The 14,283-nt window shown below is 41.2% G+C and overlaps 1 protein-coding gene across 1 annotated transcript in view; it reads right to left on the reverse strand.

The window, feature by feature from the left end:
- LOC102729837 (trafficking protein particle complex subunit 9) overlaps positions 1-14,283 on the reverse strand; it is a 326,483-nt gene that overhangs the window by 290,019 nt on the left and 22,181 nt on the right. Inside the window, exon 5 of the mRNA XM_081816622.1 lies at positions 10,173-10,199. Within this exon, the coding sequence (XP_081672748.1) occupies positions 10,173-10,199 (27 nt within the window). The remainder of the gene's footprint in view (positions 1-10,172; positions 10,200-14,283) is intronic.

The raw sequence follows: 14,283 nt of genomic DNA on the forward strand, positions 1-14,283 counted from the left end.
GCTTCTCCCTCTGACCCTATCCCGTCTCATGCTGTTTCTCTCTCTCTCTCTCAAATAAATAAAGAAAGAAAAAAAGAAAAGAAAAGAAAAGAAGAAGTGGGGGGGAAAGTTCGGAAAACAACATCATCACAACGGTTCTCAGGCATCCATCCAACAATCATTCATTCATTCAAGAGCCAGGGAGAGAGTTACAGGGTCGTCTTATGTGCAAGATGGCATCCAAAGCACAAAACTGGAAAGGCAACGCACACAGAGATAAAACAAAGCAGAAGTAAGAGGGCATAAAGCAGAGACAGATGAGGCAGGAGAGAGACAAACCGTGAGAGAGAAGAGCAGCAACAGGGCTCAGAGAAGGGAGGCACCCATGGTGTGGCGGTGAGCCCAGCAGCAGCGGGCAGGCCGGCCCCCCACTGGCTCACTCACATCCACTGTCCTACTGAAAAACCAGCGCCTGTGACATGGATGCTCCTCACGCCGTCTGCAGACGGCCAGCAAAGAGACAGCACTGCCAACAGGTCAGGATGTGAGCCTGAGCACTTCGAACACCAGGGCAGAGCGGGAGTTTTTGATGAATGGTACTGAGACACCGGGATGGCCATTTGGAAAAAGCTCAGAACAGACCCATATGGACCCACACCTCACACCAAACACAAGAATCAACTCCAAATGCTCTAGGATCTACATGTAAAACAGAAAACCAGAAAAGAAGTTCAAGTAACATGGGTGAATTCCTCTAAAACCTGGATATAGGGAAAGGCTCTCTAACTATGATGCAAATCCAAATGCAATTTTAAAAACTGATAAATTCAATTATGTAAAAATACAGCAAAAATACCACAAACAAAGCTAAAACATAAATGACGATCTGAGAGAAAGTATTTGCAATATATATCACAAAGGGCTAAGAGCTCTAATATATAATAAGGTCATAAAAATTGAGAAAAAGCTAAAATCCAATAGAACAAAATGAGCAAAAGATATGAGCAGACAATTTGCAAAAGGAAACTATTAAGATGGCCCTCACCAATTAAAAAGCTGTGGAATGTCACCTACAGTATATCTAGTTGGTCTAATGTAAAAGCACAGCAACGAGCTGTTAACAAATCTGGAGAGAAAAGGCACCCTCGGGCATGGCTCCTGTGAACGCCAAATGCTATGACCTCTATGGAGAGAGAGGTGGTAAAACCTAATAAAAGTGTGTCTACATATTTTTTTAACCTTTTGACCCAGGAACTCCATTTTTAGGAATTTATGCTGAAGACCCAACGCCAACAACACAGAAATACACATGTATGAGCTTATTCACTGGAGCAGCATTTGTAATTACAAACGACTGGAAATCAAAAAGGCCATGAGAAGACTGGTGAACAGAATATGGCACATACGTGCACACGGCACGCTACACACCTGTGAAAAGGGGTGGGGAAGGTCCCCATGACCTGACAGGAATCGGTTTCCAGGATATGCTGGCAAACACGCAGAACAAAAAAAGCCAAATGTAAAAGAACGTGTGTAATACGCCACCTTTTGCACAAGAAACAGAAATAAGAACATCTGTCTGGTTTTCTTCAACAACAAACAAGCAAACAAACAACCCCACCAGAGTGAAAAACCAGGAACAGATGAGACTAGTCTCCTGCAAAGGTAGATGGGAATGAGGTGAGAGGGGTAAGAGAGGCAGTGACCCTTCTCTGGGTATAACCTTTTGTATAGTTTTGACACTGGGAACCATTTTCATGTTGGAAGGAAGGAAGGAAGGAAGGGAGAGAGGGAGAGAGGGAGGTGAGAGGGATGGAGGGAGGAAGGAAGAAAGATAGGGGAACCCTATAATGGCATACAAACAGAAACAAATGAGCCTAACTACATTTCAAATAAATAGCATAATTACCTTGACAGGAAGGATTAAAGGACAAACCCAATCAACTTCTGATCATGGCACCTTGTATATTTATCCTCGGTATAAAGACAGAAAGAGCACACACAACTCTTACACTCTACTTAAAGGTTTGTTTCTATAGGGACATTGCTTGGTAATTCTGAAACTACTTTCTATATATACTGTAGGACTAAGAAAATGAGTAAATATATTGACAATACCGGGAGCCAGACTTCTCACTGCTAGAGAAGGAAGATATAAATGTAACACAGGGAAAGAGTGGAACGACCCCTCAGGTTTTGGACTGGAATTAGAGATAGGAGAGTATGAACTCTAGATAACACTATGAACTTCTCAAAAGGCCTATAAGCAATGGCATGTTCAGTGCCGATTTTGGTTTCTAAATACCATTTGCCAACAAAAGGAACTAGAACACTGGAGAGGGATGTCTGATTTCAAAGCTGGGACAGGGAAAGTACAAAACGAACATAAATATCTCCATCCAGAACGTAAAGAAAGGCTCAAAAACTGATGAGGACCATATCAAAGGATACAAGAGCCAGCTTGAAGGGCTCCCACTGACCAAATCTAGCCAATGGGCTGAAAAATAAAGAATGAAAGCAATGGATTAGAACCCACTAAATAAAGATCCATAAGTCCACAGTAATGAGGAACAGCTGGCTGGCTGGCTGGCTGGCTGGACAGACAGGAGGGAGGGAGGGAGGCACTGAGAGAAGGACGGGAAAGCTCTTACTTGTATGAGAATGCTAACCAGTAAATGGATAAGTAATGATGAAGTTAGACCATCACCTTTTGACAACCATCAACTGACTCAGGTAAAAATCTTCAGTGAGGGTGCCTGGGTGGCTCAGTCGGTTAAGCGACTGCCTTCGGCTCAGGTCATGATCCTGGAGTCCCGGGATCGAGTCCCGCATCGGGCTCCCTGCTCAGCGGGGAGTCTGCTTCTCCCTCTGACCCTCCTCCCTCTCGTGGTCTCTGTCTCTCATTCTCTCTCACAAATAAATAAATAAAATCTTTAAAAAAAAAAAAAATCTTCAGTGAATGCCAGATCTAGTAGGTAAAAGTTTGATGAAAAACAGGATATTTACATGGTTTCAAAGTATTTTCCCACAAAGTACTTATTAATTACAAAAAGGAATATAGTTAACTTTACACTGGAAAACCTAGCCAACTCCACTGCAGCCAACAATCAAAGTGACGGCCAATAATGGGACGAACCAACCTCACGCGTTTCCTGATACAATGCAATAAAGACCCAACATCACTTATTCTGCGTCCCCCACCATAGCAACATGCATAACGTCATAATCATGAAGCAACCTCAGGCAAACCCAAACTGCGAAATATTCTATAAAATAAATGGTTGGTATTCTTCAAAAATATCAGTATCACAAAAGACACCGAAAAGCTGAGAAACTATACCAGATTAAATATTACTAAATGATGTGGAAACTAAATGCAATGTGTGATCCTGAGCTGGATCCTGGCTCTAGAAATAGAACTGCTGTACGGGGACAGTTAGTAGAATTGAGTAGATAAAGGTATTCTGTCAGTTTTAAATTTCCTGATTTTAATCAACTTACTATGTTTTGGTATATAAATGATCTTGTTCTTAGGAAATACACGCTTAGGGATTCAGGGCAGGGGCATCAGGTCTGCAACTTACTCTCCAATGGCCCTAAAAACTGTATGTAAACACACAGAGTTCAAATAATAAAGCAAATGATAATCATGGGAAATCTGGATGAGGAGTACACCAGAGTTCTTGGCACCATTCTGGAAACTTGAATTTTTTGGACGTTTTAAGTTGTTTCAAAATCAAAAGAAAAAAAATTGAATTCTGGTAAACTCAATCATAGAACAAGTCTATTAAAAACAGAATGTGGGGGCACCTGGCTGACTCAGTGAGTAGAACATGCAACTCTTGATCTCAGGGTCATGATTTCAAGCCCCACACTGGGCATAGAGATTATTTGAAAATACATATATACATAAATCCTAAAAACATCTTAATTTTAAAAATAGCATGTGTTTTTGCAAATATAAGAGCACTGAAACATACACATTTGGGAATATAAATGAAATTAGAAAAGACAAATTACAGACTAAGATCATGAGCCCCAAGCAGAATGGTCATTCTTCCACTCATAACCCCCAGGTGTTCCTCCAACAAGCCGGCCGCTGGGTTGGGCGCTAGGAATGTGGTGTCACAGCAGTACAGAGTGCTCTGAAAAGGTCACCACGGGGGCATGGTGATAAAAGTGACACCATGACAGCTGTCAGACCCTTCATAATGAACCAAGTCTTGCATGAGGGTCTAATTCCTTTTCCCTGAAAAAATGAAAACCCGGGAATAAGACTGGAGATATACCTTCAAGAAGAATTAGACATTGACTCAGGAAGAAATATTGAAGGAGTTGTGATTTTTAAGCAAGCTAAAGGAAGTTGGAGGCAGCATGGTAAAAACCCTATAGCAGAAATAAAATAAGAACAGGAGACTTCAACAAGTAGAACTAGCAGACATCTGTGGGGCGCCTGGGTGGCTCAGTCGGTTGGGCAGCTGCCTTTGGCTCAGGTCATGATCCCGGAGTCCTGGGATCAAGCTCCACATCGGGCTGTCTGCTCAGCAGGGAGCCTGCTTCTCCCCTGCCTGCCGCTCCCCCTGCTTGTGCTCTCTCTCTCCCTCTCTCTCTCTGTGTCAAATAAATAAAATCTTTAAAAAAAAGGATTAGCAGACATCTACAGCACTCCACCCAATAAGAGCAGAATACACATTCTTCTAAAGCATACATGGAACATTCTCCAGGACAGACAACATGCTAGATCATAAAATATATCTCAATAAATTTAAATGAACTAAAATCACATAGAGTATGATCTCTAACTGCAACAGAATTATATTAGAAATCAATAACAGATGGAAATTTGGGGAATTTACAAATATTTGCAAATTAAATAGCACACACATGAAGTTTCTAGGGAGATTTATACAACATGTTAAAACAAATTAATTTTCAAAAATTCTAATTGAATAATGAAAACTCAAAAAATGAAAGAAAATCATATTTGATAGCCAACTTCAAATATATGGAGAGGAAAGACCTAGAAATCACAATTCCCTGGGGTGCCTGGGTGGCTCAGTCGTTAAGTGTCTGCCTTCGGCTCAGGTCATGATCCAGGGTCCTGGGATCAAGCCCCGCATCGGGCTCCCTGCTCTGCAGGAAGCCTGCTTCTCCCTCTCCCACTCCCCCTGCTTGTGTTCCCTCTCTCACTGTGTCTCTCTCCGTCAAATAAATAAATAAAATCTTTAAAAAAAAAAAAAAAGAAATCACAATTCCTGTAATTCTGACACTAACTCAGTATAATGAGAGGAAAATCTTTACCTAGGAAACAGTGAAATTCTGAGCCTAAGACAGGTTAAACTCAGCACAAACTGCACTAGACAAAGTGACGATTTTTAAAATAGAATTCTAAAGTTAGAACATTGCTGAAAAGCTACAAAAATGTTCCCAAAAAACAGATAGAAATAGAGAGGAAGTCTATCCCCATGTCGCATACAAATGCAAGCTTATTTTTGTTTACTCACAGCACTAATTACTTTAACCAAAGCAGAATATTTGAATTAAGATAATCAATATTACACTTCTCTTGTCAAGTCTAGTTAATGAGTTTACTCTGCTATGTAACCATAAAGTGTCTAGGATAGATCTAAAATTAGTGAAAATAGCTTTGTATGGTTTGTGGAACTCTTCTCAAAGTTCCAAGCTTTTAAAATAGATCTGAGAAGTATTTCTATATTATCTTTTCCCTTGTGAAACAAACAACAGATACTGCTGTCAGAATTCTGTTACTCCAGATGATGACCCATGATCACCGTGTTCTAACTGATCTGCTGGACAAAAGGCACTAGCTGGACACTATAAGCAAACAAGACAGATGTAAGGAAGACCAGGACCTTAATCTGGGAGACTTAGAATCTATTTCAAAACCGGGTTTTTTATTTCATTCGTTAGCCAAATGAAATCAACCAAATGCTTTCTTTGAATGTTCTGTAGTCATGACTCTACTTTTAGTGTGATGAACAGAAAAGCCTTAAGCATGACTTCCTTAGGTCAATTAGCAACAATCATTACTGGAAGGTGAGTAACGCAGAAATTCATTAATAGCAAAGCTTCCACCTACCTTAGACCTAAATAAACCTACACTGACCTCTGCATGCTAAATAAAGAGATGAGGTCCCAATGAAGAAAAAAAAACACATAGTAAGAAATCAAATAGGCAAAGAGTTTTTAATAAATGATTCCTATAGAAAGGAACAGAGTTGTGGCCCCATGGTGTAATGGTTAGCACTCTGGACTTTGAAAGGAACAGAGTATGGTGGTTATGAAGACAGATGCTGGAGACAAACTCCTGCGTCTGAATTCCCACATCACCACTTACTAGCTGTGACCTTGAGCAAGTCAGTGAACGTTTCTGCGTCTCAAATTCCTCATCTATAAACTAGGACCTACTTCCTAAAATTTTTGTAAGGATTAAGTTGCTTTATATGGAAAGTTTATATACAACACCTTGTATCTTAGATATGACACCAAAAGCACAAGCAACAAAGAAAACACAGATAAACTGGACTTCAACAAAATTTAAAACATCTCTGCTTCAAAGGTCAATATCAAGAAAGTAAAAAGACAACACACGGAATAAGAGGAAATTTTTAAAAACCATGTATCGGGTAAGGGAGCTATATCCAGAATATAAAAAGATCTGCTACAAGTCAGTAACAAAAAGACAAATAACTCAAGTAAAAAATGGTTTGTAAAGGATCTGAATAGACATTTTTCCACAGAAAATATACAAATAGCAATAAGCACAATGAAAAGATGCTCAGCATCATTAGCTGTAAGGGAAAGGCGAAACACAACTACAACGAGATACCACTTCACACTCACTACAATGACTATGCTCAAAAGGATAATAACAGGTGTTGGCGAGGATGTAGGGAAACTGGAAGTCTCATACACCACCAATGAGAATATGAAATGGTACAACCACTTTGGAAAACAATCTGGCAGTTCCTCAAAAAGTTAAACACTGTGTCACCATATGACCAAGCACTTCTATTTACTAGGCTATGCATAAGAGAACTGAAAACATATGTCCACACAAACACTTGTATGTTGAATGTTCATAGTACCATTACTGATGATAGCCAAAAAGTGGAAACAACCCAAATGCCCATCAACTGATGAATGGGTAAACAAAAAGCGGTCTATTCATACAGAATAGTACTACCAACAGTAAAAAGAAAAGTAATATTGATTCATACTACAACACGGATGAACCTTGAAAACATTGTTAAGTGAAAACAGTCACATTGTTGTATGGTTCCATTTACATGAAGTGTTGAGAACAGGCAAATCCACAAAGACAGATGAGTGACTGCCTGGGACTAAGTAGGGAGTGACTGCTAAGGGGCACGGGACTTGCTGCTGGGGTGATAAAATGCCCTAAGACTCACTGTGGTGATGTATGCACAAATCTGGGAATATAGTAAAAACCACAGAATTGTGTACTTTAAAGGGGTAGATTATATTAAAGCTGTTTAAGAAAAAAGCTCCTTAGAACAGTGCCTTCACACAGTAAGCGCAAATTGCTTATTTTTATTATAGGCAGAAGAAAATCCCCTCAACATAAAAAAGGGAAAGCAAATTTGAATTAACTGAAATCGGCCAAAATATCATTTCACTTGAAACAGTTGCTGAATGGACAGGACATATTCAGAAGTGACAAGAAATAAAGCAATCTGACCCCACAAAGCATTCTACTTCAAATGCTGATCAAGGGCTCAGAAGCCTAAAGCTAGAAATGACTAGAGGAGAAGCTTGGTTCTTATAATAAACTTCGGAGCAAGCATCCAAAGACTGTCAAGACTGTCAAACTCTTTCCCTTCTGGCCTTCGAAATAGTTGTAGGAAAACCGGGCAAGAAAAAAAAAATTCTGAAACACGTCGTTTTGAATAGTATATCTATTTAAATTTCAAAAATAAAATGGAAGTGATGCAATTCTGTCATAACTTCATGTGGATGGGTTTTCTAGGGAGCTGAACAATTTTATAACCTTGAAGAGAACGTTCACTGTTCAGATTTAGAGACTAGGGAGAATCATACCACATTGCTCCTTGGAGTTGTGAAGTGATTCCCTACCAACCCATTTGCCAGGGTTTAAACAGCAGAAAAGAAACTATTGCATAGGAAAAATTTTCCTCTATCTTTCAACGGTTCTTTTGGCTGGTCTAAGAATTAAATTGACATGAGACAAATTAACCATAAAATCAAATTTAATTTCATACATTTGGGAACCCCACATACATGAGAGTTACAAAAACAGGTAAAATGAGGGATCTATGCCATCCTGAGCTAAGGAACGGGATAGGCCTAGGGTTTTAAGAGAGAGGAGCACAATTCACAGGGCAATAAAAGGAAAAGCACATGTTTGGTAATTAGTTATGCGCCCTGCTATACCGATGGGTCATTCAGATAAAATTAATCTCCAGTAATAACTCTTATTCTGGGAAAGATACCAAATTGAGATTCTTCTAGGTAGCTAGGGGAGGGACAAAAGTTTCTCTTGATCCCACAGAGTTTCAATTGCCTTCAGCTCAAAAGAGTCCACATGCCAAAGAGGCACAGTTTGGGGAGACTTGCTCTGAACTCCCTCAACACTATGGCCTGAAAGATCAGACCTTAGTAAGTGAGGAAGAGGCTGTGGTCAGCCCTGGCACCAAAGGCCCCATAAGCAGAGGTCAGAAGGCACAAGTGGCAGGAACTGGAAGGTAGGGGGGAGAGTAGAACCTCAATGTTCTACTTGCTCTCCCTCGGGAACAAAGATCAAGGCCATGTTTCTCTAATTTGGGACGGCTGCAGAAGATGCCCTCAAACACCCAATGCTGATTTCCGGGTTCTTTCCTGCCAGCTTCAACCTCTACAGCAGGATCCCCACACATTCCCATATAACAAAGCCCAGAGACCACCCCTTCTACCCCCAGTACGTTAAACTCAGTTTCATCTCCATTCAACCTTATTTTGAAAAGTTTCAGAAATAAAAAAGATTATTCTTTTTTTACCTCAATAAATGACTGGTTTTCTGATAGCTCAAAGCTACTTCTACTTAGTGTAAACATCTAATTCTCCTGAAAGTAATGGTTGACACACTAAAATTCAGTACTTTCCATCAGGCATAACTAGCCAGATTGGGCTCAGCAACTTCTATTGACCAAATACCAATGCATCCAACATTGATTTAATTGTTCATCTCTTTCAGCTGGTGGGGGGGGTGTCATTCAGTTCTTCAGCCCATCCCCAAATTATTTTCTCATCACCAACTCAGGTCCCCTGAAAACAAAATAAAGCCATCTGTTTTCCTTTCTCTATACCTTCCATAAACCCTAATAGGAAACCAGCACCACTGTATGTCAATTATATCTCAATAAACTAAGGGGGAAAAATTTCTTAAATTTTAAAAAAAAGAAAGAAAGAAACTATCACGAAACATCAGTCTAAAAGAAGGATTCAACACAGATGTTAAAACAAAAACCTGCAAACCTGAAGCAATTTCATTTCAGAATGGAGATACACAATGAAATTAACGTAAATGCATTGGTCACAAAGCATTTATTTACATGACTATCTGATTTCTATTCTTCAAAAGAAGAAAATATTTCATTTCTTTTTATTTACCTTTTATCATTGATTCTAATTAACCCAGAAAATAATAGAGCTCATTATGAAATAATTAGGCACTGCAATAAAAGAGATTTCGCTATATTAATTAACAGAAATTAAGAAAGGAAAACCCACCTCTGTAAAACACACAAAATTTCTTTCTCTGTTAAGAATACATATACAAAATGCAATCAAGAATTGAAGTTCATGTTGAGAGGGCACAAACCACAAAATCAGGGCAAAGTCATTACTATGAATTCAAAATTAACTGGACAAGCATGCTCAATGCATTCAAAGAATTTTAAATCATTGCAAATCATTCACTTAACCATGCTGGAGGAAGAATTCCCCTCTTCAACAGACAACATAAATCAATAGGGTGCCCCATCAAACAAGGACCAAACCATAATCAGGCTTTTAACAGTTCTGATTTAAAATTACTTAAATCAGAATGTTCCAAAGATCACAATCCAGAAATTTTAACCATTCATTCACACCACCATGAAACAAGCACTTAAAAAAAGAACCAAAAGAAACTAAGCACATAGATCATGTACCTGGATCAATGAGAACTTCTTGTGCCCCTGGAAGAAAGAACAGATTATGGTCTTTTATTTGGAAAACAAAACTACTTTTAAAGACAACTACTAATCACATTTCATGATTCACATCGCCTTGTAAATTCTGAGACACTTCTATCTGATCAGGAGAGCAATTCTGAGTAAGAGTATGTCACAAGTTCAGTGCCTTTTTGCTTTAGGAGACAAAATAGAACAGCTGCCATTAGTCATACCCTGCACAAACTGTGGAGGGCCTTGCCTCCTGCCCTCCCACCCTCCAAGCGCATGCTCCCCCAACCTCCTTAATCAAGTACGAGAATTTCTTATTCCCACAGATAAGCCAACTGACAAAGGAATAACAATTTGTTTGTGCAAATATGTGCCCACAGCTTGGAATGGAGGGCAAAGTTGTTGCAAGTAACTCAGCGCCATCCTCCTGAAATCTCATGCTCACACTCAGCACCATCCTCCTGAAATCTCACACTCACATTCAGCGCCATCCTCCTGAAATCTCACGCTCACACTCAGCGCCATCCTCCTGAAATCTCACACTCAGCGCCATCCTCCTGAAATCTCACACTCACACTCACACACACACTCACTGAATTACTGGACGCTTCACAAGAGAAGGATTTCCAACTTTTAGTAGGTACAATGCAAAACAGTTAACTTCATGATTATCAAGAAGCTTTGAAAGCCTCGATCATCTGCTAAACTACCCAAGTATCAATGAGATCCAATTAGCCTTCTCTGTAGAAGGTAATTTCCCATGATGGCAAAACACACCCTAAGAAGTACTGGTTCCAAGAGTTGTGTTTATCACTAGCTACAATCATTTTTAAACATGTTAGCAAGATTCAAAAAGGTATATCCCAATGATATGTATTCTTACTGAAAGAGCAGTTATTCAATTGTTTATATATAAAGAATAGGTCCCACAATCCTATTTAAGAGCTGTTTGGTGTATTGCAATGTCTATATTTAAATGCAGACACAAAAATCACTGTAATCTAGAAGCCACAATTATAATAAACAAACAGGTGCTTTTTATTGAATGCCAACTACACGCCAAGCCAAATGCCTGACAGCCACTCTGTGTAATTCCCTGTGTAAAAGACAGGGATGATTAAGCCCGCACGCTGCTGAGGAGACCGGCAGTCAGAGGGGCCAGGGATGCCCCAGCATCACTCTGTCCCCACCGCCATGCCCAGGGACAGAACAGACAGATATGTCCTGAGGGGACACTCAGCTGTGGACCCTTAGGGAATGGGGGGTTTCCAGATAACCCTAGAAACTCTTGTTCAGCAAAAACCTGGTCAAATATACTACACTGTGCCATATCCATGGAACAGGGGATGCGACTGGCACTTTTTTCTGCCTCTGCTCAGAGTCATCAATTATTTGACCTCTCAGCACATGGAGTGATGGACTGGGCCCCATACTAAGTGCACTCCAATTGCAGAGCTTTTAAAGTTCTCCTATTCAACGTGTAAAAATCTTTGTCTCATGTCTCATGCAGGCAGCTGACTACCACTTCTCACTGGTGTGGACGGACCGTCTGGAACAACCCTCTTTTGCCTTTTACACTCCCTTCATCTAATCTAATGGGAGTCGGTAAGCCACATGGCCCAGACAGTTTTTTCAAACAGCAAAGGAAAAGCCCAGCTGCAAAAAAAATGGACAGCTTTTTACCAAATGGACTTTAACATCTAATTGGACTTCCTGGAAGCCTTCTATTAGCTCATTTCCAGGCACTTGATAGTTTTCTGATTGGGAAGAGGAGCATGTGTACTTTGCTGTCTGTTATCTGGCCTACTCGGAAGGCCTCTCGTCTTATGTGGGTGGGGGCGGGGGAACAGCGGGTGCTATCCAAAGAAATCACACACTGAGAGAAAGGGTGTCCTCCAGCCAGGTCGCCATGGACGGAAGCACCTTGACATGCTCAGAAATTTGATTATCAGCATCATCAGGCTCTAGTGGACTGATTTCACATTAACCAAACTCCTGAGAGACTCACATAAAAAAAAAAAAGTGGAGGTTGAACTTATTAATGTAATAGAAGACATAATTATCAATCAGACCAAAATATCTCAGTTCAACAATCAGCACTCTTCTCCTCAACAGCCCAATCACAGGCAGGAGGTTACGTGGTGAGCACGGACAGAAGCCGAGCAGGAAGGTATTTTCCTAGATTAACTGGGACTCTCCTTCTGTTACAGGGACAGATCTGCTGCCTAGACGAGCAATCAAGGCTGATCACTATGACTCTCACGGTCAACACTCGTGTAACACTCCCTCTGCCACTCTTTCTAAGCTGACCGAGCCCTGACTCATGGATAGATGCCCTTGAAGATCTACAGACAGGCTGACACCCCCAAACACCTAAAGCCAATCTCTGGGAGCCAAGACTCCTGCTCTGACACTTGCTAGCTCCGTGAGCCTGGTCAGGTTGCTCACCCTGTCTATGCCTCAATTTTCACATCTGTACAATGGGCACAATAATCAAGGCTATTCTGCTGGGTTGCTGTGAGGATGAAGGGATTACACTGGTTTATGTAAAGTGCTGAGAATCGTGTGTAGCACATTTTAAGCGCTCAAAAAATGGTAACTGTTAAGGTGATTTCACAAACCTCCCTTCTAATCATCTTTCGTACGTCCTCGTTTTCCCATTTACAAGTTCTTGGGCAGCGCCCTTATGCTCCACCCCATGACCTGTGGAAAGTGAAGGGAAGGAGCCCCTTCCTCCCTGCTCCTCTGATTTCCATGAGGAGGTCTCTCCCCACAACAGTCCTGGACCGCGGGCCCCTGCTCGTCCTCCTCACTCAAATGGCCTGACTTCCAACTTCAGGACGTTTGGGAGGTGAGCTGCACATGTGAAACCCTCTTCTTCCCCTGGTGCTGGCCTGCCGCAGGGTCCTTGGCTTCCCGCCCTGAGGACAGGGGCAGGTCCTCTCATGGGAAGGACCCTGCGGTCCAGAGCCCCCTGGGACGGGAGAGTCTGTTCATTTTTGGATACAGTACAGCCTGCCCATTTTCCTGCATCCCTAAAGTTCATGGAGAATGGGGCTTTATCAGTAATAAAGGTGCCATTTGTCTCCACCTGCCTCCTCTTCCATCTCGTCTCGTCTCCCAGTTGGCTGGTGGAGAAAATAGTAGTGCAATGATTGGGCCCCCTTAAGCCCCAACAGACACTAATTAACAAAAAGTTCTGTGACTTCACATAGGTTCAGAGTGACCACATAAAGGCCCTATCTCTGGTGGTGCTGCAGAAGTCCGAGCACAGGAACTGCTGACCCTCCTCAAATAGTTCACTCGTTTCTTAACGGCATCTTTCTTCCCAAAATCATCATTTCATATTTTAAACCCTTAAGATGATGGCTTCGTGCAGAATAACAGCCGAAGTTCACGAGCTCTTTTATGAGATAACCACTGTGCTAAACACTTTACATAATTTCTCTGTGATCCTCACAATTCTCCAAAGCAGACATTAGCATCCTTGTTTTTCAAATGAGAAAAAAACTCAGAAAGTACGGACTCAGGTTCACAAGGCCAAGTGGCAGCGTGCACACTCCTACCCAATCAAAACACGAGGCTTGGTCCCTGCAACCAAATCCCACCCCCCCCCCCCGCCCCGATGAACCCTCGGGGAACTCAGAGTTCTTCAGCGTCAAGGCACTCCAGAGACTGTTTCCACCTCTTTTATGAAAGCACGGCTGACTGGTCTCTAATATCGGAAGAAGAGTCCAGTTTCACCATTGTTCACACAGCACACCTGAAATTTTCACAGAGATGACAGAATAAAAATAAGATCTCACTGGAACACCCAGACATAACGGACACTGTACTATTCCGAAGCATTAAACAAAAAAATCAAACTAAAGGAACATTGGTTAAGTCTTTCACAAACAGGAAAATTAAGACTTTTCAAAGGCGCAAGGGCACCGCCTAGGGCCACAGAAAGGCTCTCCAAGTTGCTGGGAAAGGTGCAACAAAAATTGCCTGCATGCTAAGAAAAGATGAGTAAATTTTTAAAAATAGGATGCTCAGAGACCTTACTAAAAGCTGAGCTAGCAATATGAAATTCTGCTGTAGGAAAGGGAGTGGTAGT

This window comes from Leptonychotes weddellii, chromosome 4 (assembly GCF_054177405.1).
Source record: "Leptonychotes weddellii isolate Sample4059 chromosome 4, ASM5417740v2, whole genome shotgun sequence".
Classification (NCBI taxonomy): domain Eukaryota; kingdom Metazoa; phylum Chordata; class Mammalia; order Carnivora; family Phocidae; genus Leptonychotes; species Leptonychotes weddellii.